Source organism: Malus domestica, chromosome 15, assembly GCF_042453785.1.
Source record: "Malus domestica chromosome 15, GDT2T_hap1".
Classification (NCBI taxonomy): Eukaryota; Viridiplantae; Streptophyta; class Magnoliopsida; order Rosales; family Rosaceae; genus Malus; species Malus domestica.
The window spans coordinates 11,224,454-11,252,430 of record NC_091675.1 but is presented as its reverse complement, the minus strand read 5'-3'; the positions used below and the strand labels follow the sequence as shown (position 1 = coordinate 11,252,430).

General features: G+C 38.6%; 4 protein-coding genes and 1 long non-coding RNA gene across 6 annotated transcripts; 2 read left to right on the top strand and 3 right to left on the bottom strand.

The window, feature by feature from the left end:
• Positions 1 to 75: 75 nt before the first annotated feature.
• On the bottom strand, positions 76 to 7,696 carry LOC103424784 (formin-like protein 18). Of its 2 annotated transcripts, none has more exons than XM_029093727.2 (17): positions 7,243 to 7,696; positions 5,828 to 6,528; positions 5,281 to 5,502; positions 3,158 to 5,196; positions 2,942 to 3,065; positions 2,654 to 2,725; positions 2,457 to 2,555; positions 2,340 to 2,381; positions 2,155 to 2,235; positions 2,019 to 2,069; positions 1,840 to 1,921; positions 1,530 to 1,624; positions 1,329 to 1,400; positions 1,135 to 1,251; positions 944 to 1,012; positions 796 to 862; positions 76 to 695 (listed from the first exon to the last, which is right to left on the bottom strand). In XM_029093727.2, exons 1-17 carry the CDS (start codon positions 7,313 to 7,315, stop codon positions 607 to 609), a joined length of 4,095 nt encoding a protein of 1,364 aa, XP_028949560.2. In that variant the 5' UTR covers positions 7,316 to 7,696; the 3' UTR covers positions 76 to 606. The 2 variants fall into 2 exon arrangements, with proteins under 2 accessions (XP_028949560.2, XP_008361099.3); XM_008362877.4 differs by having other exon boundaries at positions 76 to 584.
• Positions 7,697 to 8,662: 966 nt separating this feature from the next.
• On the bottom strand, positions 8,663 to 11,760 carry LOC103400320 (protein STRUBBELIG-RECEPTOR FAMILY 8-like). Its single transcript, XM_029093357.2, has 7 exons — positions 11,694 to 11,760; positions 11,044 to 11,586; positions 10,763 to 10,936; positions 10,239 to 10,432; positions 9,995 to 10,138; positions 9,738 to 9,914; positions 8,663 to 8,854 (listed from the first exon to the last, which is right to left on the bottom strand). Exons 1-7 carry the CDS (start codon positions 11,758 to 11,760, stop codon positions 8,663 to 8,665), a joined length of 1,491 nt encoding a protein of 496 aa, XP_028949190.2.
• A 1,966-nt stretch (positions 11,761 to 13,726) lies between these two features.
• Positions 13,727 to 14,327, top strand: LOC139192416 (uncharacterized). The gene is made up of 2 exons (XR_011576572.1): positions 13,727 to 14,006; positions 14,131 to 14,327. It is a non-coding gene; the product is annotated as an uncharacterized lncRNA (long non-coding RNA).
• A 1,505-nt stretch (positions 14,328 to 15,832) lies between these two features.
• On the top strand, positions 15,833 to 22,321 carry LOC114821832 (omega-6 fatty acid desaturase, chloroplastic). Its single transcript, XM_029095290.2, has 9 exons — positions 15,833 to 19,426; positions 19,541 to 19,837; positions 20,209 to 20,352; positions 20,489 to 20,640; positions 20,747 to 20,869; positions 21,017 to 21,194; positions 21,328 to 21,446; positions 21,699 to 21,813; positions 21,987 to 22,321. The coding sequence occupies exons 1-9, from the start codon at positions 19,388 to 19,390 to the stop codon at positions 22,149 to 22,151; spliced, it is 1,332 nt and encodes a 443-aa protein (XP_028951123.2). The 5' UTR covers positions 15,833 to 19,387; the 3' UTR covers positions 22,152 to 22,321.
• A 1,226-nt stretch (positions 22,322 to 23,547) lies between these two features.
• Positions 23,548 to 27,741, bottom strand: LOC114821833 (BTB/POZ domain-containing protein At2g24240). The gene has a single exon (XM_029095291.2). The coding sequence runs from the start codon at positions 25,108 to 25,110 to the stop codon at positions 23,785 to 23,787; it is 1,326 nt and encodes a 441-aa protein (XP_028951124.1). The 5' UTR covers positions 25,111 to 27,741; the 3' UTR covers positions 23,548 to 23,784.
• Between the last annotated feature and the right edge of the window lie 236 nt (positions 27,742 to 27,977).

Below are 27,977 nucleotides of genomic sequence, written 5' to 3'. Positions count from 1 at the left end.
ATGTTATTAGAGCAGGTTATCCTGCACCCTGTCAATTCCACACCGCATGTGCTTATAATTAATTAGGCAAACCACTACATTGTCAATTAGCTTTATTGTGAAACCTTAACTTTCATCGCTCCATAAAAAAAGTTTAGGAAACGCATATGCATGCCGGACCGGAGGACAAAATCGGCCTTGCGGCGTCACGTTTTGTCGATTCATAATTCTAGGCCTACATCTGCGAAACAAGTACAGACTACGCTAATTTACATTCTAATCCCGCCCATTAAATACCAAAACTTTTTCCCATTTAGCCTTGGAAAGGGGAAAACGAGAAAACGAAAAAGAAACCTTTCTGCTCAAACCTGTGTTCATGTTGTATTTTTTTCGTCCACGATGATGAACACGTCGGATTTAGAAACCCGATCATTTGACGTTGCTGCTCTGGATCGGAGTACGCAACAATCGTTCGGATTCCTTCGAAGCGCCCATCTTAAGCTTCTCACTTTCTGCCGCTTTCTTCATTTCGTTCTCACTTTGCTTGCAGTTTTCATCATGGGCTTTGTTGAACATTCTGACAAAGTTGAGCAAGGTTGTAACAACTGCAGCAGAAAATTGATGCACTTAGAAAGGTAGCCCGCGATTAAACCGATCAGAGCTGTGTAAACCGCCGACTAAGCAAACCACAAACACTATGAAGGAAGATGGTCGGTCTGGTTATGAAAGGCACGTCTTGAGAGTTGTGAACAACAGGGAACAACCGCTAACAGAATTAGAAGGTCCTAAACACAAGGTCAAATCTTAAATGAGTACCTTGTTCAAAAGGGCACTTAGCGGGATCTTCTCCGAAATAAAGGATCAATGCGTCTACATTTCTACCCTGTATCATGCAGCTCTGTGTTAATAATACTTATCCAACATTACGAAACCTTGAAACAGTACTCATCGGACCAAGACTTACTACGGTAGAATACAGTGAGGCCAAAGTCCTCACTTCACCTTCAGCGAATCGGAGGAACTCCTTTAGAATCTAAAGGTCAAAAGAGAAACTATTAGTCAAGGCGCGAGTGCTCACCATAGACTCTTTTGGTAGTTAAATCAGTCTTTAAGGCATGCATATCGCCTTTGTCATTTTAATGGCATCATCCATACCTTACGGAATTTTTCTGATATAGGACCGTCATTTTCAGAGGTGGATAATTCCTGTACAACTTTCTCCAATCCTTTACTTAGAGCTTGCATTTCCTCCGCCAAAAATTTCAATTGTATCTGCAACGCATCAAAAATGTTAGTCAATAGATGCCAGATAATTCCTGAAGATTATGAACCAGACACAAAAAGAATACCCTTGATGCAGGTTCTAAGTTGCCCAGGTCTTTAGAGAAATCTAGAACCTCCGGTAGTTGGTCAACGAGTACCTATGGCATATCAAGAAAGACCATGACTAACAAGACATGCATATCAAGTAGATTCGACCAAATACAAACAAATAAGAGTTTCAATTGGATTACAATGATAGTCCATAGGGAATAAGCAGAAAAATGTACCTTACAAAGATAGTGCATGAGAGTCATCTTGTTGTTCCGTGCGCGAGTCTCAATCAGTTTAAGAAGGCTATCCAACCTAAATCCAATAGCAGAGCCTAAATACAATATGAACTATTAGGCTCAGTTAGAAGGAGTGGTAATATGAGCACAAATTAGCAGCATAAAATCTGTTGCATGTATGACATGAAAGGTTTCCAAGGACAATGTAGATGGAACACATTCGGGCCGCATACAAAGTGTTGAACTATGTGCTTGACATTGCGATATTTTACATTGCTAAGTTTTGAAATCGAAATTAATTTGAGCTTACCCCGAGCTGTCCCCTGGTTCAAAGCGTTTCCTAATGAAAGAATCGTCTGCATGATTCTTTTCAATTTGCCAGAATTCCTGATCTGATAAGTAGAACAGGTTGTAAGATAAATAAAGAATTTGATAATCCTTGAATGGTGACCATCAAGGATTAAGAGAAAAAAAGAAGGAATAGCTTGCCTCTTCTGCTGCAGAGTTCACTACATTCAGGCTATTTCTAAGATCAGAGACCTACACGGTGCCACCAGCAAGTCTTAATATAAAACCCAAACAATATTACAGCTAAGCTGATAAGTAATTACATATGCTAGTTTACCTGGGAAGAGAACTGTATTTTGAATGAGAAAACTCTGAGCTTAGATTCTACTCGAGGTACTTTCATCAACTCTAAGAGGAACTGCCACAAACATTAAAAAATTAATAAAGGAATCCCCATGTATAAAGGAATGGAAAATACATTATATAATTAACAAACAAATGTACTCATGACATCCTGCAAACCTGTTCACATTTTCCTAACTTCTCCTTTTCTCCAGTGTAGCCCTGAACACAAAATAAATGAGATTACGTATACTTGAAAGATTTACCTAAACCTTACATCTTCAGCTAAAGACTTACCTTAAGTAGTTCCATCTCCTCTTTTGTTGGGCAAAACTTTATGAGGTTCTCTACCTGGTCAACATCTAATGCTGTATCTTCCAGGGCAAGTACCGAATCCTGTCAATATTACAGAAAACGTCATATTTTATAGGGATTAATATTGAAAACAAGGTTGATGAAAGCAGATAAACTTGTGGAATTACGATCAAGCATACCATTAACTCGTTCAACGGAACCTTCACCTTTGAAAGCATGATTTCACAGTTGTACGCTCGCCTGTGGTCAATCTGCAGTAAACAAATAAAAAGCCAGTTAGATATATAGTGAAATGAATAAGCAGAGACAAAGTAGGCTCATATGCAAGAAAGAAATAAAACACATATCCCTCATTCATGATAGTGCATTAAACTATGAAATATAACGATGAACACAAACCACGTCAAGTAACAAATCCTCAAGAGCAATTGTGTTGTGCATTAACTGAGAGTTGAAATTACAATTACCAGTTGTACTTTTTCAGATTTAGGGGCAACCGAACCATGTGCAGCTGACTTCCTACCCTTATCCTGGGCCGGAGCGGCCACTGAGAAAAGAGTCTCAAGCTCTGACATGTCAATCTCAGGAGCCCTGTCTCAATATTAAAAAGAAATAATGTTAAAAGCTGGAAGATCTATACATGAAACAATTCTTCTCTTCTCTCGTAGCAAGTTAAATCATACTTGGCCTCTTCATCAGATTTTTGTGCCTCAGCCCATAAGCTTCCCTGAACCGCTCTTGATAATTTTAACCAGTGCAACGGCTTCAGTTTTTTTGAATTATTATTTTTTGAACTTATGGTACGTAGTAGGCGTCCTTTCGCACCACCAGGGGAACTAATAGGTGGTGGGGGAGGGTTACCCGGCTTAGAACCTCCTTTACCAATAGGAGGTGGAGGAGGAGGGGCAGAAGGAGCTCCATGTTTGGCGGAAGAAGTGGGAGCAGTAGGTGGTGGTGGAACTGGGGATGAGATTGTAGTGCCTCCAGCTTGCCCTGAGTGAAGAGGAGGAGGTGGAGGCGGCGGAGGTCTGGAGCCGTCAACAAGGTTCTCTTTCAAAGGCGGTGTTGGAGGAGGTGGTGGGGGAGTTGAAGGAGTTGGAGGAGGCCGGGTTGATGAAGAAACCTCAGAACGCGGAGTGGGTGGTGCTTTAGGTAACACCTTGCCAGAAATGGTACTTGAGGTTGGCATCCCAGAGGCAGCTGGATGACTAGTGGTTGATTGTTGGGCTCCATCCGATGAATAGTTTTTAGTCTCTTCAGAAAGTGATGGGTCTTCAGGTTTTGAAACTAAAACATCAGGCGGCAGAAGTTGCGGTTTGGGAGGAGAAGGAAGAGTTGTTTTAGCACAAGTACTCTTGGAAGGTGGCGGTGGAGGTGGAGGTGGAGGTGTTAATGGTGCAACTGGAGCACTTCTAACTTCCACAGCATGAATATCTTGAGGTTTACCTTCCTGTTTACTCATAGTGGTATCTGGATACTGCACAGGTGAGGCTGCATGGCTAAAGATCTCTTGAACTTGACTGAATGCTTCCATCGGGGATGACTGAGAAGGTTGCGGCAGCTTCTGGCTTACCGAATTGAGTTTATCGGATGGCTGAAGTGTAGTAGGAATGTCCTGAGGTTTAGCTTCCTGTTTCTTCACAGTAGGAATGTCTTGAGGTTTAGCTTCCTGTTTCTTGGCCGTAGGAATGTCTTGAGGTTTAGCTTCCTGTTTCTTCGCAGAAGGAATGTCTTGAGGTTTAGCTTCCTGTTTCTTCGCAGTAGGAATGTCTTGAGGTTTAGCTTCCTGTTTCTTCACAGTAGGATTGTCTTGAGGTTTAGCTTCTTCCATTGGTGTTGACTGAGAAGGTTCGGGCCTCTGCTGGCTCACTGAATCACATTTATTGGGTGCCTGAATTGCAGCATGAATGTCTTGAGGGTTCGCTTCCTGTTTAATCGCACTACAAACATCTTGAGGTTTGGCTTCTTGTTTAGTCGCAGTATGGATGTCTTGAGGTTTAGTGTCCATCAGGGTTGACTGAGAAGGTTGGGGTATCTTCTGGCTCACTGCATCCCGCTTATTGGTTGGCTGAAGTGCAGTATGAATGTCTTGAGATTTAGCTTCCATTGGGGTTGACTTAGAAGGTTGGGGCATCTTCTGGCTCACAGAATCATGTTTATCGGGTGGCTGAAGTGCAGTCTTTGAAGGTTTAGCTTCCTGTTTACTCACAGTGGAATCTGGGGACTGCATATGTGAGGTGGCATGGTTAAAGATCTCTTGAACTTGAGCAAATGCTCCCATTGTGGTTGAATGAGAAGGTTGGGGAATATGCTGGGATACTGAATCACCTTGATTGGATGGCTGAGGTGTAGCTGGGATGTCTTGGGGTTTAGCTTGCTGTTTACTCACACTGGTATCTTGAGATTGCCTCGGTGAGGCCACAGATTGCATGTCATCAGAGAAGAGAAGGTTCTTTTTCTTCGGGGTCTTTCCTGGACTTGTTTCCTGCGAGTCGTTCCCAGTACTCCGTGGAGAATCACTGTTTAATTTTTCTTGGATAATATTTGATGCTGCTTGTAGCACATTAAGTGTGGCATCTGACTTGGGGTCTAACCAATCCACGTAGTTAAAGATCTCTTGAACTTGAGCAAATGCTTCCATCGGAAGGCCCTCCTTGTCCTCAAAGCATGACATGCCACCCAGGATGATGGATGTGACAGCATCCATCTCTGAAAAAAGGATCTTAAAACATATTGTAACCAAGGAATATGTCAGAAAAGAAACACACAAAATAGAAACATGTAATCAAAAGAAGCAGAGATACACCTCTACTCTGAAGTCCTTTGGAAATTGTTCCTTAGCATCCCACAGCATGTCAATTTCATCACGGTTGAGCATCAAAATGTTAGACCTAATAAAAGCCGTATTGAACATGACACGGAACATCATCTCCTCACGTTCCAAGTCATCATGTAGGCTAATACATTCGACCACAACATCACCTTGAATATGGCAATTAATGTCAATTTTAACCAGTTCACATTCTACCTGCAGTGTAGTTGAAGGGTAAATAAGATAAAGATTAGGCCACCATCCAAGCAAAGCATCTTCAGTTGAAAACTTGAAATCAACATACGTTTGGCATAAATAAGATACGAATAACACCATGTCAAAACAAATGAGAACAAAAGAAAGACAGTGCAGTTAAAGAAAGTCTACAAGTAGATATTTCAAGTTGGGACAGGAATGATGAACCTATAGTCAATGGCCATTTGGATCAGCAATAACCATTTAAATGAGTATATAAATCTGTCTCAGTATAAAAAAATATACAGAGAAATCAAGCTGTAAGACCAAAAGAGTATTAAATCACCTGCTTGTAAGCCCGTATGGGTTTTCCTTTCTTTGGGGTTGAGAATAAGACTTTTGGAGTTTTATCATTAGCAAGAAAAGGGTCCTGTCCATATATGCGGAAAATAGGACGGCAACCACCCTGCCCATCAAAGTTAGGAACAAATCTGAAAATGACGCACTCCAAGGTAAGCGCTCGATCCAGAGGAGGCCATTCCAAGGCTACATTTCTCCTCGTCACATACTGGAGATACCTCAGTTGAGAAGGGATTGGATTTAGCGGTGATAACAAATGCAAAAGCTCAGAAGGAGCCTGCCTGTAAACCATGTCCAACGTCCTCTGCTCGCCACTATATTGTTTATGGTAAATCAAGAGTGCAGACAGCATGAAAGCCAAAACAGGCCAACCTCCACGTTCGCAGTGCATCAACAGCACATTATTCTGTCCGAGCGATAACCAACTTTCACTTGATCTCAGAAAGTGATGGATCAGCTCTAGTGTGAGCACCGGACAACCTTCAAAGTGCCGCGGGTAATCCATAATGGTCATATCATACTCGGACAAAATGCTGGCCATCTGGCTTTGTGCCACACCATCATGGAAATTGAACACCAAGAATGAAGCATCTGGCAAGTGATCTTGGAGTTGACCAACTATCCCACCTATGTAAACCTTATAGTTTTCTTCCTTCCACGCATCGGTAGTGAAGCAGCAATCAAAAACTGTATCGACACAAAAATCAGACATTAAACAATGGACTAAAAACAGCTGCTTACAGATGGGTCATAAACACGACTATTTAAAAGACATTCCAATATTTCTCCTTACAATTTTCTAGCAATCTGCACATTCATCGGCATTCAATCATTTTAGACATCGGCACCACTGAAACACTGTTCATTAATCATCTGATTTCACCAAATTCATAATTACAAATATTTTGAAAGTTTTCTAGCCGAGATGTTGCTTCTATATTAATGCACAATAACGAATTCGTACCTAAATGTATCAAATTTCGACTCAACTGCTTTGAACAAATACTGGCTAAGAGCCAAGACTACAGAATTTACTTTTATCTTTATCATTCCTGTCGAGTGAAGAGGACGAGCCTTGGCACAACAGAAACGTTGCTCCTTTGTAAAAATGCCAGGTTCAATTACATGATGTTACAGTTACACTAATTAACTTTACAAATTAACATAAAATAGAGCTATTGTACCTAAATTCAGAATTGATACTCAATTGAATTAAGCACACAACACAATGTAAGCAGGACTATATACATTCATTTATATATATATATATATATATATATATAAATGATCAAAATTGGAGTGGCATCACAGAATTTCTATCAGGTTCACATGTGAAGAAAAAAAACAAAATTCGAAAGCTGCAGGATCAGAAACCGAAGAAATCAAGGAAGAATGGCGCACCGTAAACTCGCTCGCAGATCTCGAAGAATCCATCAGGCGGCTTCCGATAGAACAGTTTGCGCAGCAACGCCATCTCTGCTTCCCAAACACGCCTCCTATTCCCAATCTCTCCCTCCCAATCTACAATCGCCGATCAATCGCATGCATGTCCATATACACACACATATATATATGTATCTATATAATGCAGAAATGAAATTTGTGATCGAAACGAGGATTTTGGTGTAGCGAAAACGAATTCTGTACGGTAATGCAGTCGGATTCTGAGAAAGGAACGAATTTCAATTCGGATTTCGTGTCGATTTTTTGGATGGTTTGAATTTTTTTTGCTGCGGATTGGATTGTCGAAGAAGACGACGACGAAGAGTGTGATGGTTGATGTGGTTCGTTGCAACTTTTTCTTTTTTTCTGTTAGGCGATTCGTATCTTTCCTTCAGCTAGCTGCTGGGATTTCACACCAACCGACTTGGCACTGTCAGCTTCTAATGACGTGGACACCACCACTCGACGTGTATACATTTCTATCCGTCAACGTGGCTCCCTACTATTTTTTACTTTTCTTTTTGGGAGGATCCTTTTCCTCGGATCTAGAAATTCCGTGATTATGACAGTTCCTCGTATATCGTGCAGTCGATTTTTGTCAGGTACTATTTATATTTAATTTTAAATTTTAAATTTTAAAATATTTTTTAAATACGATGAACTATCGCGATCACATAATCCTTAGAATCCCTAAAAAAAAAGATCCGACGAAGATCATTTTCCTTCTTTTAGGATATGTATAACAGCAAGCAATTATATAGATGGGCTTGGCGCCAACTTGGACTATCTTGTGTTGTTGGACTGAACTGATTATTCTAGGCCCATAATAGTGGACTTGAATGTACATATGGCACGAATACAATGTCATTCATGTTCACCATGTAGTTTCGAATGGAGAAGAATTTTGGTGTTTCATATTGGTAATTCAACAAGACTAGTGTCAAACGCATCATACAATGGGGACGATTTACTCGTGCTATGTAGGTTGCTCTTCAAATGTTGAGATATCTTTTATGTGTCTTTAGTAGAATGAGACGTGATACGAAAAACCCTTATCTAAATATTCATCTTAGGCATGAAATTATTGGGTATCACTAGCTTTAAACTACTATGTGTCCACATCTTTGATCACGTGACAAATTTTACAAGTGATCATGTTTATCTAATTTCGTTACACTAAAGCAGAAACCTTGACAAAAGATTTGAGACTATTATATTAGCGCCTGTTACATTTTCATACCAAGATTTTGAAATACATGGTATGAAGAAAAATACAACTCCGCATCTCCACCTATTGACTGGTTGCAACAATTTTTCTTCTTTTTTGCCAAAATAACGGGAAAAAAATTTCAATGTGCCGAAAATACGTTTCAGTCCTTCAAACTAAATTTTGTGTTTCTTCAAGTTTCCTTACAACCTCTTCCATGTATGGTCTTTCCCCTTCATTCGGAGCCGTGCATCGAACGGCTATGGCCAAGACATTTCGAAATTCAGAGGCAACATAAGCCCCATTTAACCGTGGATCCGCCATGGCACTTATACTTGCTCCTTTTAGTATTGCATCTCTTGCCTGCATAAATTTGCAACACATATGACACATATCAATTAGGTTACAATACACTATATATCGGTTTTTCTCTGAACACAATGCCCGTTATTTGTTAAACAAACACCTAATGGAACCACAATTTGTTGGATTTGAATTCTAACATTAAGGTTGATTTGAATTCAAACATAAATCAACCTTAAAATGATCCTACAAATCAATAAGAATGTAATTAGGGTCTAATACCATGCTTACATGAAATCACATGTAATTAGTTTGTTGACCGTTGTGTCTTAAAAGGGCAAGTTAATGTCATTAACATCTTGATATGATAACATTGGCTTATTTGAAACTATTTTTAAAATGACTAAAAACGCTTTTAGTGAAAATATTTTTGGGTTTCTAAAGCACTTGGTGCTTAAAGTGCTTCCTATGTGCTTCTTATAGGAAGCACTTCAATTGCTTTTCCAAGATTCACTTGCATTTTTACTAAGGATTGGTTCCAAAAACATTTTCACCAAAAGCATTTTCATCCATTTTAAAAACACTTCTAAATGAGGTTAAATGGCTGTGATGAATTCTCTTTAGTGGACAAAAGTCAAAACCCTAAAAGCTATACAATCCTGGTAGTCCCTGCAAACCCTACGACACAACATATAGACTTCCCATTGAATGAGTTGATAAGGGTGGGTGCTTTGTAGAAGACTATTGCTTCCCGCAGATTTCAAACTCTCCACATCGACTTCAATGGCTGCTAACTAGATGTTCAGGTCAGCCATTAATCACAAGGTTTTGTGTTTTGGTCATTCAACCATGTCAAGCCAACAAAATTCGGCATTTTAGCGTCATGCACAACGAATTTCTAGACCGTATGTGGTTTCTAGATGAAATTAGGATTAGAGCAAACCTCCTCAATTAGTGATTTTGCCTTCTTTCCTGTCAAAACTTGGAGCAGAAGAAACCCGAAATCAAAAACGTCTGTCTTGATGGTTCGCAACCCTTTTCTTTCATGTGGCTTGAAGCTTGACAAGTCGGAGTCTATGATCTTGGCTTCAAGTTTCTCAGTCAGAAATATGTTTGCTACCTGACAGTCATTCATTGGTTAGTAATAGTAATTAGTTTCTCTAATGATGTTTAAAGTCTAAACCAAAATTAATTATTTACCTTTACATCTCCATGAACCATTTTATCCAAGGGATTAGCATGGAGGAAACATAATCCGCGAGCAACGCCGATCGATATCTGCATTCGAGGTTCCCATGTCAAGATTGGTGCCTTCACATTACCTGCTCCATTACCTGCTAAACCCTAATTAGTGTTTAATTACTGCATATAGTTATGCAGATATACGGCACAAAGTATACTGATTAGTCTTACCAAATAGCCAGCCTGCTAGGCTACCATTTACGCAGTGCTCGTAAACAAGACAGTGTTCTCCTTTGTCACAATACCCCACAGTGCTCACCAGGTTAGGATGCCTAATCTTCGCTTTCCGGCACGCCTCATCCCCAAAACTCGGAACCCTAATCCCCTGGTTTAGTCTCTTAATCACCGTCGGCATTCCACTCGGCATTATTCCAACATAGTATTTCCCTGAAGGATCTGTGAGTTTCAACCTCAACCCAATTTTTGAGTGTAGTTAATCAAAAATTTTAATGATGATTAGCATCATAATACGGATCATAGTTCATACCAAGTTTTGTCTCTCCAATTAAGTTTAAATCGTCAAAATAGTTGGTAGCTTTCAGCACTTCATCTCGTGAGAATATGTAAAGACCGGAGCAGTTGAAGAAACTCATTAATTCATCCTCTGTTGTCTTCTTGGAGACTATATATGACCGCGCGCAACAACGAATATATGAGTGGCCATGCACTTCTTAATTTGTTAATCCTTGGATTTAAGAGGCTAATTAATTTTAACAGAATGCTCACCGGATAGGATTTCGATATCTTTTTCGCTTGCATATTTTAGTTGCTTCCTGGTAATCTTGTAAAGAATCGGAGTTAAAATCACCAGCGCCACTGCCACGATCACTATGGCAAGGAGTTTCTTGGATCCCAAGATATAAGCTTTGTTTGGACTTTTTTGTGTAGGCCATGGAGACTCTGCAGAAACACAAGAACAGGATCATCAGTCTGGGAAAAATCAAGTATAAGAGAAACCTTGTGGTCCAAGAAATCTAACGAATATATAGATCGATATAGAATCTTACGAATCTCGTTCCACAAACACGAAAAAGTTCCCTGAACAAAGTTTGTGGATTGAACATCTGAGCTAGCTAGACTAACAAGTAGAGCTTCAGCACACCTTTTGTCACTTGCTCTATTTCTTTCCTTTAGCACTTGCAAGGTTTTCCTGTAAGAAACAACGCAATCGAAACACACTTCATCGCGGTGATTCCTGCTAGATAAGTCCTTACAATTGAAGCGTAACTCGTTATACGTTTCAACCCCGATAAGATCAATAATTTGATCCACATTGTTCGAACACAGGTCCCGTGTTGAAGAGGAGATAAAGTCTTGGAGCTCACATTTGTTAAGATTGATCCTGTTGTGAAGATTTTCGAATATGTTCGTACAATTCTGAGCTTCTGAAATCTCGAGGTATATGGATCTGGATTGGCTAGATTTTAGAGTCATTGCTTGGAAGAGAGATTGGAGGGCAGAGCTGCAACACGAAGAAGCTGCGGCATCCATGTCAAAGCACTTGCTTTGCGCTTCGAAAGGGAACCTGGTAAAATCCAATGTGCAAGCACCTGGTCAAGAAAACGAAAAGAAAAAGAAAAAACAGACTAATTAAACTCTGTCAAATGGATTGACTGATGGATTAGGAAAATAAATCAACTGTAGAAAACATGCTTACTTGAATTAATCTTGTGAGGTTTGTGCAGAAGTGCAAAGATGAACAGGAAAAGATAGCGAATTGCCATTGTTCTGTAAGCACTGGTTTTTTTTTTTTTTTTTTTCCTACTTGTGGGAGAAATGATATTCAAGACGTGTTTGTGATTCCGTTTGTAAGAGCTAAAACTGTTTTCTGAGAACTTAAAAACGCTCCGAATTTACTAATAATGTGCTCAAATATTGTCAGATATTAAATTCAAGGTGAGGGCATCTCAATGTTACGGCAGAAGATGGATAATCCTTTCAGGTCTGGACAGGTCCTTGACTCAGTCCCAGAACAAAAGGCCATTGAGAATGTCATTTAATTTGGTTGATGGGAAGATGGCGTCCTTAGCCGGCTGGTGTGGGACTAAAATCTGTAACAAGTGCGACCATGACCTCATATTATTCTTCTTCTGAAGGAGTTGACATGATTATTGATCAATGATCAATGCAAAACATCAAAACTCCGCCAAAAGATGTACGTTTTTGGCCACTCAATTGTGATTAACGAACTTTTATTGTATATATGTTATAAATTCTAATCGGATCGTTAATTTTCTTAATCATCTTTCAAGCAAAAAATCAGTAGTATTCTTCATCGCTTATTCATATGCATATTGAAAAAAAAAAATGACCATTTCAGTAGGGTGCACTCTTTGGAGTAGGGGTGGGTTCAAATAACCGAAAACCGAAAAAAACCGAAAACCAAACCGAACCGAGGCCGAAAAAAACCGAACCGAAACTGTCAAACCGAACCGAACCGAATCTGGCTGGTTCGGTTTCGGTTTTTGAGGTTCGAAAACCGAACCGGACCGAACCGAACCGAAAAAAATATATATATATACATAAATACTAAAAAACATGTTGTCGTCATGGTTTGAACCCCTGACCTGCAGGTTGGGTTTAGGTGCTGCAAGCCAACTTAGTAGGCTTTATGTTGTTATAATTGTACCAGTATATTATTTATAGGTAGGGGTGGGTTCGGTATGGTTACCGTACCAAAACCCTCGTACCAATTACCGTACCAAACTTTCGGTTTGGTAAAATCTATTACCAATACCATACTAAACTTTCGGTATACCGAAGTTCGGTATTGCCAAATGTTCGGTTGGCATGGTATGGCAATGGTAATTGCCACTTTGTTTTGGGACAAAATTTGTTTTGGCTTTTTTAACCCAATTCAAGTGCAAAACTTTTTTATTGTACCTTTATCTAATACTTTGTAGCCTAAATTCATCTATTATTCATCATTCACAATTCACACACACAATAATTCAAATGATGCATCAAGATTCATGATGAAAATTAAGTTTACAATCCAAATAGAAGCTACGAACCAAAACAAATAGAAGTTTTCCCCATGCTAAAGATCGTCTCTATCCCCCATTGGTTCAAGCACACTTCTAGAACTTTCCCAATGTCTTCTCCCTTATGACCTGTGATCTTTATGAAGTTTATGATCCATTTGTGAAACTTTCATTCCCTATCCATGAAGTGAGCGGTAACTACCATGTAGTTAATGTTTTGTACCGATGTCCAAGTATCGGTTGTGATACTTACCCTTTGATTATGCATTGCTTCAAATAACTTAGACTTCTCCAACACATATAAATCACACACACTAGCCGCAATCTTCTTCCTATTTGGAATCTTGAACCGAGGTTGAGCCTCTTTCATCATATCAAATTATTAGAATATTATAAATATGTGTTATATAATTATATATTATATAATTTATAAATTATATATTATATTATATGTTCGGTACGATAAGGTAATACCGTGGTAATGATATCCATTACCAATACCGTACCATGAAATTTCGGTACGGTACAATACCGTACCATTACCGATTGGCACAAAAAATTTGGCACAAAATCGGTATGGCACGGTTGGCAATTCGGTTGGCACGGCAATTTGGCAAAAAAATCCACCCCTATTTATAGGTTTCTTATATTGAATGCTTTATAAAATTTCTTAAGCTTAAAACCCTAGCCGTCTCTATGTCCCACTCCCATTTCATTTTCAGATCTCAAAGTTTGAGACTCAAATACTCGCTCTCTCTCCCCGCCGCTGCTTCCTTTCTGCCTTGCTTCCTCAGTCTCTCTCTCTCTCTCTCTCTCTCTCCCTCTCCTTCCTCTCTTCCTCCAAATCACTCTTTCTCCAGTGTTCTCTTGTCCTCCTCGCGGATTCTTTCTTCCAAACAATGATTTTCCCTCACCCCTTTCGAGACCCGACGAAAAGAGGAATTGTAAGAGCTTGCGACAATCACTGCGATGTCGCTGCAGCAAAGGTTGTGGGTTTTATTTATTTTTCAGTTTATGGGTTTTTAATTTTATGGTTACCCATTTGAAATTTATGTAATTTAAGGTGGAAAAGTTTGTATTTTTCTCTGAATATGTTTTGTATTTTTCTAGATCTATTGTGGACTTGACTATGAATTTGAATGTGGGCACTGGGCATGCGATATTGGAGTCCGATTATGGCATTTAGACGAACTCATTTGCTTTTTTTTTTGTTTCGATCTGTATCAGTTAATTTGTTGAATTATTTCATGATTTTGCAAATTTTAAAGTTTTAGAATTTCGAATCCTGTACATTTCATTGAAGAATATATGTTTCTGTATTTGCTTAAGTTTTGAAATTTTGAATTCGATCTGCTTGATCATAAGTAGTTGAAATGCTTGAATATATTCAGGATTTTGAGGCTCTCACTTCGCTGATATATGAGAACTGGGAGGTTGATAGTTTTTGAGAAAAAAAGAAAAAAAAAATAACCGAAACCCGAACCAGAAAAAACCGAAACCGAAAAAAACCGAACCGAAATTTCGGTTTGGTTTCGGTTTTAGCAAAAAACCAAACCGTTATAAACCAAACCCAGCCCTACTTTGGAGTGGGCGCGAGAAAATGTCCAACTCCTTAGTCGCATACGACGTGATTAGATTCTTGCAAATTTGTTACTGAGAATTGTTAAACTCCATGGAGCATGCTTGGATTAATCTTAAAACATCATGATCTTATGTCTAAAAGTGGCAAATCAAGCCACTAGATTGTTAATGGGTACCCTTTACGATCCGTTTAACTTAATATTACCATAATATCGGGATGAGATTGGTAGGTGTAAATGTAAAATCAAACTAATGTATTGATTTGCCACCTCTACTTATATCCTATATTGTCGTATTGTCCAGACCAAGGTTCTAAAAAACGTTAGGCGCTAGTCGGGCGGTGGGCTAGCGCCTAGCACCTAGGCGCCGCCTTTAGGTAAATTTCTTGTATATCTTGTAAATAAGTACATATTGACACTTACAAAAAATTATACTTGTATGAAATTGATAGGAGCATATTTATGCGACTTAGTTAGCTTGTTCTTGTGCATTTACGTTGTATTTCCTTAGTTATTTTAGTGTTTAAAGTTATTTTTGTGTGTTTTCAGACTCTAAGTACAAAGTATGCAAGAAGATGCATTTTGGAGGCCTTTGGAGCATGTTTCGGGCTTGGAATGGATAGCAAATGCATGGGCCAAGTGGATGGATGAATTTGAGAGCTAAAGAGGCCAAGAATATGAAGAATTATGGTCCAAAAGATGAAGAAAACAGCCCAAAAAAATCTGTCACCCCAACTTGCATTCCTTGCCATGCAAACCACATAGAATTCCCTTCGGATTCCATGCCATGCTTGATCACTCTTGTCCCCTACATAATTTCTAATTTCATGCTTCAATTCATTTAATTATTACACTCAATTGCTTGATACCTCTTGTTCCCTTCACTCATTAGATTTTAGACAACATTTACATCCATTACATGCACCAATTGATGCTCCATCATTCACATTTGGAATCCAATGCCATGTGCAACACATGTTGTTGCACCTTTGACCCATTTGTTGACACATTTCACCTCCTTTTCCATCTCTATGCAATGTACACAATCATTCATGCTCCCTAGCTACAACACCACTCCATTTTACCCTTCACACTTTGCATCATTACTTCATTTTCACCCTTGGACCATTGCACACCACACACACAAATTGCCATGCATTTCATCCTTAACCTAACCTGATTTTCTAAGGTTTTTGGGGCCTATAAATACATGTTTACACCCCTTGGCCAGAGGACAATCCCCCATATTCATCATTTTATCACAAAAATTCGTCCATACACACCCTAGGAAGCAAAACACCCCAAAAACACCATTCTAGTGCCTAGAAAACATAACAGCCACTCCACCTTCTTCCACCCTCTTTGCCTAGTTCTCCACCACCCTCCAACCATCAAACACTCCTCCATACTCACCCTAAACCCTTCCATACCATTCCCCATCCATTCTACATCATAATACTACCCAAAATCTGTCCATAACCCAATCTGCCGCAAGCAAGGGAAAGGAGGAATCTTGGATGCACTTGCTACCAAGTTGGAGCATTTTAGGTGTTTTCTTTCCTTTGATTTTAATGTCTAAATTTATGTATCTTTGCTTTGTGAGTATGAGGAACTAAACCCCTCTTAGTTAGGGGGTGATTCGAAACTATGTTCATACTTGCAATATGATTTGATTACATCCAGTTGTGATTCATAAGTTGTGAATTCAATTTACTTATCCGTTCATATAAAAACTAATTTGTGTATGTTGGTTAAGAGTGCACGCTTAATTTTCATGCATGAATTTGACGCTAGAATATAAGGGAGTTTCACCTAATCGTTATAAACTTATAGTCACAAGTAGTGAAGGTTGCTAGTCACAATCACGTTAAGTAAACTCTTGGCATAAGTTTCATGCAAATCATAGTAACGAGTGCCTCGTCAATGCTTATGTTTTTCATAGAACTTAATGATTCTTGCTTGTATCTCTATTATGCAATTCATGTAGGGAACTTGTAGGGAATGTTTTGGGTTGTCGTATGCAATCATCCAACCTAATAACTTGTGGAAAAAACTGAGGGTTAATTAGTGCAATTCACGGTTAATTTGGGGCGTTGAGTATTCATAGCTTATCGAAAAGCAACTGGAAATCGTTTTGTATGCAAGTGTGACATATGTGGAGAAGAACCTCCTAGCTAATCTTCCATCCATAAGTTTCATTCAAATTCATTTTACAATCTGTTTTGATTCACTTAAATTTGTCTAAGAATTTGTTTACTTTGTTCTTGTCTTAATTTAATTATTTTCATCCAAAATCAATCCCATCTTATTTCTTTGAGTCATATTAATTAGAACTTGTCTTAGATTATGTTTTTAAGTGTTTTAGTTCATTAGAAAACCAAAATTCGTCCAAGTTTGTGTTAGAGTCCCAAAACTGCCCAAATTGTGTGTTTAAAGTAGTTTTGAATGTTTAGGGGCTGTTTTGAGTCTTTTGGTTTGTTTTAGTGTTTTAAAGTATAGTTTTGCATTCTTTGAGTCTAGTTAGTGTTTTAAACTTTGTTTTCACGTTTTCAAGTCAGTTTCCAAGTGATTTAGCAATCCCTCCTAATCCCCGGCCTAGAACGATCCCTACTTACATACTTTACTACAATTGATAAAAAGAGGGTTTAATTTGTGTGTTTAGTTATTTTACGCATCAGAAATCCATGAATAAGATAATAAAAAATGATAAAATGCAAAAAGAGTATCCAACAAGTCCAAAATTTAAAAACACATTAAGCATATATGCCATATAATCATAGTGAGGAGTATTGTAAGATGACATATGTACAACAAGTTCACAATTTAAAATAACATAAAATGGATAATAGGAGGAAAATAAGGAAATTTAGTAATGTAAGATATTTATCTTTAGCATCCCGGAATTTAAGTTGGTACACAACACACCTATTAAATAAAATTAACAAAAGTTCAAGGTATAATTAGAACTTAGACTTTAAACAAATTTCAAAAAAAAAAAAAAAAACCACCCAGCCGCCTAGAGCCACCTCGATTTTTCCAGCCGTTTTGCACAAAATCGCCTCAGTTCCAAGGCGCCGCCTAGGGCGTTTTTTTTAACAGTGGTCCAGACTAGACAATTACAAGAAAGAAGGTAGAAAGTTATGTCCCAACACAATATTATAAGTTAAGCTTAATCAAGTTGGTTAGAGTAGTGTGTTCGTCTCTCTGCACCTAAATAACTTAATAAATTTAGCATAAAAGAAACGAAGGAAGGAAACGTAATTCCCGTCAAACAAAGCAGAAAAATATTAAAATCGTTTCCCATGTTTTCTCTTGTTGGCCTATTGGAAGTTGGATTTGTGGAAATGCACGAACCCAAGAAAAGTCTCAGTCGAAAAGAGAGAAGTGGAATTCAATTTTTTTATTTATCACACAAATCATATCATGAATGTTTTACACGAATTCTTCACATGTCCCATGGAAATATATTGTCTGAATTACAAGGCGTGGTCGGCATGGTCGTTATGTATGAATAACAAAGCGTGATCGTTATGTATGAATTATAAGGTGTGGTAGGTATGTTAAAGAGTATGAGCTCGTTTGGATGTACTTTTAAAATAATTGAAAGCATTTTTAGAAAAAAAAAAATTTGGGTTCCAAAAGCTTTTGAAGTGCTTTCTGCAAGAAGAATTAGTTATGTGCTTTCTCCATGAAGCACTTTAAGTGCTTGTTCAAGATTTACTTGCATTTTTACTAATGACTGGTTCTAAAAATATTTTCACTAAAAACGTTTTCAGTCATTTTAAAAGCACATCCAAACGAGCTCTATATCAAGAAATGTGTCAATTTCGTGTCTTTAAATAATATCATTTTTGTATTTTGGCCCCAATTATGTCCAACCATTGACACCATTTTTGTGTGGTATGATTAAATGCTTGGTTCTACCACTAATACTCTTGTCCAATTACGTTAATTAGAGTTTGTTTAGAAGTACTTTTGAAATGATTGAAAACGTTTTATTTTTAGAACCAATCCTTAGTAAAAACGCAAGTGAATCTTGGAAAAGTCCTTGAAGTGCTTATTGGAAGAAACACAACTTTAACTACTTTTGGAACCCAAAAACATTTTTTTCTAAAAATGTTTTCAATCATTTTAAAAGTACTTATAATCGAGCCATGTTTATAAATTATATGTTTAGAAAGTCCTATTAAGGAACAAATGACTACATTGATATTCGCCATTGGCTACAATAGCATTAACACATTATTAAAAAATATTAACAAACAATACTTTGTTTATCAAAGAAAAGATGCACCATAAATAATAATATTAATACTACTATTTTTTTTTTTTTACTTGTTGCAATAACATAGATACATTATACACGACACACCGACTATAATTACTTATTAAAAAGACGTCTGTTTCATAGCAAGACTAATTCAAACATTGCCCCCACTAAGTACTAAAAATTAGGTACCTCAGTAAATACATCATTACACACAAAGCACGAAATTTTCACGCCAATTGACTACTCTTGTTGTACGGAAATATCAGCTTTTTGTGTCGACGGGAAGAGCGACGAGTGACAAATAACAACTGGCGGTTGTAGTGAGTTGCGGAAAATCTATCCACGCGGAATCAGAACGCAAGGCAAGCTGCACCCGCAGCGGTCCCTTTTATAATTCTCCACCAAAAAAAGCCTATCCTTTTCACCCTTCAACTCTCACACTTGCAGAAGGGGAGCAAGCGGCTCTGGTGTGTTGGGGGTCCTTGTGAGCTGGGATTGCTGCGATTTCTGTTCAAAAATGGCGTGCAGGCTTGCAAATTCTGCGTTCCTCACAACGGTAAAGCTCTACATTTTGATAACCAGTTGCTCAAAGCGTCTCTTTTTACTCTTGTTTTTCAAATTTTGGAAATTTGAGTGTTGGTTTTTCAAATATTGGAAATTTGGGTTGCAGGGACCCCATCAGAACCCAATTCAGAGGCGAAGAATCGGAACCCATTACTCTTCAGGAATCTGCTATCTGAGATTGGACGGCGCTCTCCGAAAGGGAATCAAAAGGCAGCAATGTTCGAGTCGTAGAAATTGGACGGCGGTTGTGCAGGCGGTTGCCGTTCCAGTTGCGCCGCCTCCGGAAGCTGACAGTGCTGAGTACAGAAAACAATTGGCTGAAAGCTATGGGTTCAAACAGATTGGAGAGCCGCTTCCGGATAACGTTACGCTGAAGGATGTCATCGAGACCCTTCCGAAAAAGGTATTGTCTTTTCGGATAATGTTAATCTCAGAGCCACACCGCCAATGCAACTTGTTTTTAACCTGATGCATCTGTTTAGGATTTTTGACATTTTTTTCTGGGGATTCTTTGTGAGTTAGACTGCCAGTAGTTTGTTCAAATGAGTGAATTTAGCGCCCGTTTGATATCCATTTCGTTTTTCGATTAGTTTCCATTTGGTAGTTTAAAAAAAGGGAAGGAAATCTTCTTTCCATAGTATGTGTGGAAGATGTAGTATAACCCACCATTTTTTTTTCTATGCAAGTGCAATGTATTGATTTCAGTTAACAATTTGTTGATAAATGTAAACAATCCCAAATGTAACCGTTTTCTTCTTGTTTTCGTATTTTAAGGTGTTTGAGATTGATGATGTGAAAGCATGGAAGTCAGTTCTAATATCTGCAACTTCCTATGCATTGGGGCTCTTTATGATTTCGAAAGCCCCATGGTATCTACTTCCTCTGGCTTGGGCATGGACGGGGACTGCAGTTACTGGGGTTTGTTCAAAGCACTTATCTTTATAGTATATTGGTTCTTGTAACTTTCTTCATTCGTTTTTTTTTTTTTTCCGGATCACTATTATATATCGAAGCCAACTCATTCCTTTTTGGTTTTGCCTTTCAAATTGTGAAGTTTTTTGTTATAGGTCATGATTGTGCGCACAAATCATTCTCAAAAAACAAATTACTGGAAGACATTGTTGGAACGCTGGCCTTTCTGCCGTTGATATACCCATACGAACCATGGCGGTTTAAGCATGATCGTCATCATGCAAAAACAAACATGTCTGTGTTTCTAAATCATAACTTCTTCCTTAGGCGTAATGTTTCCATGTTTTAAATATGTTTCTAACTCTTAACTTGAATTTTTCTTTTTACCTCATCATTTTAGGTTGGTGGAGGATACAGCTTGGCAGCCTGTTTTTAAAGACGAGTTTGATTCATCTGCTATTTTTCGCCAGGCAATCATTTATGGATATGGCCCACTTCGGCCTTGGATGTCAATAGCTCATTGGTATGTAACTATAAAAAGGAATCACGCATTGTTGATCTTTCCTTTGTTTGCGGTCGTTAAATAAGTAATGGAGATCTGTAGTCAGGATTCTTAATTTGTGTATATCCAATAAACATGTTATATAAGGTTTACTTGGTTTCGTGATAGGATGATCGTCCACTTCAATTTGAACATGTTCAGACCAAGTGAATTGAAAAGGGTGAAGATAAGTTTGGCTTGTGTTTTTGCGTTTATGGGGATTGGTTGGCCATTGATCGTGTACAAGGCAGGGATCTTGGGATGGATAAAGTTTTGGCTGATGCCATTTTTGGGATATCACTTTTGGGTAACACTACTTCCAATTCCCTTATGCTTTAATTTTATTGCAGTACTTAGCATGTATTGCTGTTGCTTTGACCATTTTTATAGTTATCAAGCTTACTCTGAATTTTGTTTTTCAATTTTGTATGGATCTATAGATGAGCACATTCACGATGGTACACCATACTGCACCTCATATACCTTTCAAAACTGCGGATGAGTGGAATGCTGCTCAGGCTCAACTTAATGGAACAGTGCATTGTGATTACCCCGGATGGTATTCTTCGTTATGTCATTTGGATCTTTAAATCTGACATGATTGCAGTATATTTTTTAAACAAACATGGTTAGGCAGTTTAGTCAGCTTTTACTGGAGATACTATATATTTCTGATGGCGCTATCTTCGTTCTTTGCGTTCCACACTCTTAAAGTGTTTTACCGATTTGTTTGTTCATCCAAAAAGAATAAACTGATACATTAACGGTTCTTACATAGACTTTTCTAACAGATCCATTATTTTCTCAACAGGATCGAGACCCTCTGCCATGATATCAATGTCCATATACCACACCACATATCTCCAAGGATTCCAAGTTATAACCTACGTGCAGCTCACAAGTCTCTTCAACAAAACTGGGGAAAGGTAGATATCATCATTTTCTTCTACATATTCTTCTTGTGATTAGCCGTAAACAAATATGACCTGAATGTAAAGCAGAACTGTTCAAAAAGCGGCGGTCAAAAAGGTTCGAAAGGCATAAGAAAGCAAAACGATTTATCTTCATTCTTTTTTCTTTTTTTCCATGTGATTAACAGTATATGAACGAGGCTACATGGAATTGGCGTTTGATGAAGACGATACTGACAGTGTGCCATGTTTACGACAAGGAGGAGAATTACGTTGCCTTTGACAAACTTGCCCCTGGAATCGAGTCTCATCCAATTAAGTTCCTTAAAAAAGCAATGCCCGATTATGCTTGATCTACTTGTTTGCCTTGTAGGGTCACAGCCGTTTTGGTCCTTATCTCTTACCCTTTTCCTTTTGGGTCAAGATAGGTATGCTATCCCAATTTTTTTACATGTTATTGCTTATGTTTACACTCCTTTTTAGATTTTTTTTTTATCATAAATGGAGAATTGATTGACGGAAATTTCCCGGAAGTTCACGTTATAGCGCCTTACGCAGGCGTTGGCGTCATCCTCTTCGTTGTCAAGGTAAAATTATGGTAGCTAATCATGCAATAGTAATCCTCTAGAGTTTAAGTTCTTCTTGAACATTTGTGGTGTTTTCCCTCTACTATAGCGAGAAAAACTTAGCATTCAGACCACACAGCCCGTCCACCCGGCACATAAACCAGCCTTACCCCTCTGCCCTTGGTCCATACCCTAATGGGTCTGCTGCCGTAGTGTGGCAGCCGTAATGACTACTCGGTCCTGCTACAACGGTATAACATGTGCCCACACTGAAATTGAAGAAATGAGTCAGAACCCCCCCCAGTGAGGCCATGGATTAAACTAGATGTTGGTAAGGGTAATGTTGGTTGGAATTAGTGTTGATCATTTTTTTTAAAGGCTGACAAGGGTTTCTCTAATTTGTAAATTAAGTAGAACTTGATCTTACTTTAATGTCAGGTTAGTTAGCTTCATATCTTACTAATTAAGTACAAGGACACATTAAAATACTAAGCAGGCGCATACAACAAGGAAGTCAAGTTTAATTAAGTATTTGATGTCCCTCCCTATGTAGGGTTCTAGTAAAGTGGGAAGAAAATCCCACTTCGCTTTTAGAAGAAAGCTCGGTAGGGTTGCCCGACTATGTCATATGCTGGGAACGTTGCACAAGAGGACGAGACTGGAGACCCCAATTTTTGGCCTTACCAAACTGTTGGTCAAAGCTGGTATGTGAGATGCCCTAATTAGTCAACCCTGCTGAAGTTTCTGTCGACTTTAACGTGTGAACGTTGATAGAATGAATCAACGAAAGCGGAGGAAGAGGTCAAAGAAGGTTCATAATATTCAAAGGCCAAACCTAACCTCTTTGTCTAAAGCTATGCAATTCATAAAATCCCTTGGCCTGCAAAGGGTTGGCAGTTGCAACCGCTCACATGCCAAAGGGCATCTCCCTCCAAATCTGGAATCTTACCAAAGCGTCTTAAGCTGCATCAAAATATGTGCAGGATATCACTTTGGCAAAGCGTACGACAAAAAAGCGAAAGAGAGGGTCTGTCTGAAAGCGGACAAAAACTTGGGTGTAACCGGGATAAATTCCACCCTCCCTATTCCGTTTAGTTTCACGTATTTTTGGTCATACGTAAGAATCTCTGTCCTCGTTTTGTGACAGATGACATATAATCAGTGGATGTGCAAAGGTACCACATTTCTAGTTATGGCGGTTAAGCAATCGATTTCATTCGGTTAATAGTAGGTAAAGCAAACACTTTGATTGTTTGTAGTGAGCTCAGCAAACCCTATACAATCTTCAGAACTCTGAAGTATCTCTAAATTTCCTAAACCTACATAAGTAATGCTGCAACTCTCCATCTCCTACAATCTAACAGTACAGAAAAACCTATGAAAAACGCGATCTTCAAAACATCAGGAATCGTAAGGCGAATCATATGATCGGAGGAGGTGGAGTCTCCCATATGTCAAACACATTTTCCTCGCTGTGAAGAGCAAAAAGCCGATCCCCACCTATCGAGAAGTCACAAATCGAACCTCCATAGCTTCGCCGGAGCCTGGACGTTAAAACCCATTCAGGACCACAAAACACCGAAATTGAATCGTTCATGGACGAAAAGAGCTGCCCCTCATGCAATGCCAGCTTAGGGTAGCAAGGCTCATCAGGCATTTTCCCCTTCATGAGCCTGCTCCTCGAGCTCCACCGCACGCTTCCGCCGGAGTTTCTGATGTCGATAAACCCCAAATCTTCATACTCGTTCACCACGCAAATCGAGTTGCTGTCCTCCATTGCAATCGCATCTCTCACCCTCTTCTCGTCCACGGTGATCGGAGCTCCGATATCAGACCACGACCAGACCATCTTCTTCTCCCTGAAATCCAACAAACTTATGTAACAGTTGTCCTTTCTAGGAAACAACGTTGCGACCAACAAACAGTTGCTCCCATGTAGCCATTGCAGCTTGTCAGCATCGCCGAGCGACCAGCCGGGCGGTTCGTAGAAGAAATCGGTCTGCTTTCCGGTCATTTGATCCCAAACACCAACGCCGTACTCATTGCTCCGACCTTTGCAGCTCGAAAAAATCTTGTAGTCGGAACCAAAACTCAAAGCTCCGGCAGTAAAGCTCTTAACTTGATTCTCATGACTAACTTGAAATTTGTACCTGAGCTCGCCGTTCGACGAGCTGAACAGCCCCATTCCGCCGTCTCCGCGGCCGAGCCGCTCACAAACGCTGATCACAATGCTCTCCGAGTCGACCCAACCAACATCATTGACTCTCTGGTAGTCAAGGTTGATTGGCGGGTGCTCTTCCACCATCCAATCATACACATGGACCATCGAGCCGTGGGCGACGCAGCAACCGCCATCCGGGCCAGCACGAATCGCCGTGCCGTCGCCCGGAGCTTGTCCGGCTACTGTCCGGGAAAGCCACAGCCTGTTGCCATCAAATGGGCCCCACTTGGCTGATCGGACGTGGTCGAGGAGGCCGTAATACAAGGCTTCCCTGTAGAGAAGCTTTTCGGACATGGTGGCCGGGATGCAGAGCTCTTGGGTTCGGAGAAGATCGAGGAGGACGGCGAAGCAATCGGGGTTGCGATCAATGAAGTATTCGTTGGTATTGTCGGATTGGAGATTCCAGTCCTCGTCGAACATCGCTCCGAACACCGAATTGCGGCCGGCGTTTGCGAGTGTCGTGGCGGTTGTTTCGAAGATTCTTCCTCCGACGTTGAATCGAACCCTGTCCTTCTGAATTCCCATGATTGGATTTCAGAAAGCTTTCGGATTGAATTAAGTTCGTTTCCGAGAAATTTGAAGAAAATTATAGGATTCTTGATTGTTTGGATTATTTGAAATTCTGGTGAAAAGAACAGGATTGAAGAACAATGATATGAGAGAGAGAGAGAGAGAGAGAGAGAGAGAGGATTAAGAAGCAAAAGAGGGAATTTGAAAACAGAACTGCATGGGAAAGCAGGGGAATTTGATCGAATTTTGAGGAAATGCGATGCGGGTTTTGAAGATTGGAGGATTCTGAGGCGTGGGTTTTTGAATTGTTGGGATTTGGTGAGGTGGAATTGATGAATTGGAGCGTTTGGATTTGAAAATAAAAATGACTCCTTTTCTTTTATGCTGCTTTGCCCATGTTCTCTCTCTCTTTGGTTTGCAGTTGCCGTTTGGTCTTCCTTTGCTCCGGACAGGCCTGAACTTTTCATGATTAAATACTCTATGGTAGGGTCAACTGTAGCTCTAGATCATCCTTGCCTCTCCACCGTTGGATGGTAATTTCGAATCCAATCCATTGGAGTTGAAAATTACTGTACTAGTATCTCAAATTTATAACGCAGTCTAAGAATTCGTTTGGATGTGCTTTTAAAATAACTGATAATACTTTTAGATAAAACGTTTTTGGGTTCCAAAAGCACTTGAAGTGCTTTCTGAAATAAACACCATTTATGTGTTTCTCTTAGGAAACATTTAAGTGTTTTTCCATTATTTACTTGTATTTTTACTAAAGATTAGTTCTAAAAACATTTTTACCAAAATCGTTTTCGATCATTTTAAAAGCACATCTAAATGAGCTCTAATATGTTTAACTTTTGACTTATTATGTAATAGTATTTATGTTCACTTGTGGGCTAAGATCTCATGTTCGAAGTCCATTTACGTCGTTAATACCTGAGTTTGATGTGTAATTATGGTTCGTTCATCATGTAGATTAACACGAATCACATGTCTTACAGTAGAATATCGAGTACATAAAAAAAAATCTCTAATTGTAGTATGATATTCATTTCAAATATCGATCTGATCACGAATTGAACGTGTCTTTCTATATGTCATGCGTTTCAACTTCCTTGATTAACAACGGACGATCAATTTGTGGGGATATGTTAATTTCTTGGAGTGGGGACATTTATGGTGGAAGAAATTTCCTTGTTGGGGATGAATAGTTTAAGGTTGTTGGATTAAGTCAGCTCCAACCGGAAAGAAAGCGTGTCCGGTGCGGTGTGTTTTCAATTCTTTGTCTTTGTTTTGTGTGAAATTTGAAGTTTGAACAATTAATTCTAATAAACAAAGAAAATGACATAGAGATCGAGGCTATCATCCAATCCAATCACGACACTTATTGGGACCCTTTGCCCATCACATTTATAAATAATCATAAATTGTGATTGACTTCATGTTGATTTCAAATTGTGCCAAAAAATGTGAGAAAACTCTATCTAAATGAAGGGAGCTATTGTTGCGGTATTTTAAAATTAATTATGTATTGATATGTGTTGTTAATGATAATTTTATTTTTATTACTGGCTTATTATGAGTTATTGTTTTTTAATGTAGATAATATCGTTTGTTTAATAATATAATTATTTTATTTTTAGTTAAAAATTTGAAATTAGTTACGAAATGAGTTAATTTAAAAAAAAAAGTAGTTCAAATGGCCTATTAAAATACTGTCATTGTAATATGTTTCGAAATAATTCAGTGAGTTGTTTTCCTAAAAGTATGTCCCAAATGTCAAATTTGAGGCTTTTTTTGACAAATGTAAATTTCCAAATAGGAAACAAACCAAGTACTCGTGAATCTCGTTTTTCTTCCTTTCTCATGAGAGATTTTTAAGTGTGCTGCGAACGGGTGTTAAATCACGTGTCATTATATAAGTGGAAGAAATTTCATTTTTTAAGTTGTTAATTTTTTTAGCACAAGTGTCTCACCACCTGTATAGTTATACATGGTATGTCATCTCATGTTCCAAACACATTGAAAAATATTTTCGTTCTCAGTGCACCAAGCACACTAACTAATACATCAAATATTATAATACAATTAGTTAGAAACTTGAAAAAAAAATTCAACTAATTATACATCACATATTATACCGAACCGCATTTTCTCTGCATCGAAAAATATCTCCTTTCTCACACATTCTAAGAGCAGTGTAGCATAGTACACTGCAATTTGTAAGTGCGGGCCATAGACGGCATATCATTGCATTTGCACTTTGGTTGTTTAAAGTAGTTAAATATTTTCATACCTTCAAAGGGTAATTGAATCCACAACGCTTTTTACTTTCTAATGGTTTTGGGTTTACATTAAGGTTAAGAATAGAATCTGGATGGTGGACCCATGCACTTTGTGCATCCATAACTTCTACTCTACGTCTCGATATATTTTTATATTCAATCCTTATCATATACAATCAATAACCAACGAGAAACGATTTGAATTCGAAACTTAGATGCAAAGGAGGATATTCATCGCTAAGTTATAATCATTTTATCCCTGCGGCTCAATATCGTTATTGCTAAAATTTCAAATAGAGAACTATTTTCATTCGTGAACCGAACATAACATTTGCAGTATCTTACAGTTGCCGGAGAATAAACAACACAAGAAAAGAGAATAGGTTGAATGCATCCACATAGAGGTTATGATTCATGATTGATACTCACTCAAGCCATTTTTGGAGTTTTGGAAAATATTAAACTTGAGGTTTGGGTTTATGTGGACACTATTGGTTTACTTAAATTTAAAGATACTGATGACATTATTTGCTTAATTACTTAATCTTATCATCTTACTTTATGGTGACACAAATCAATTTTTTTTTTTTTTTTTACGTTAGC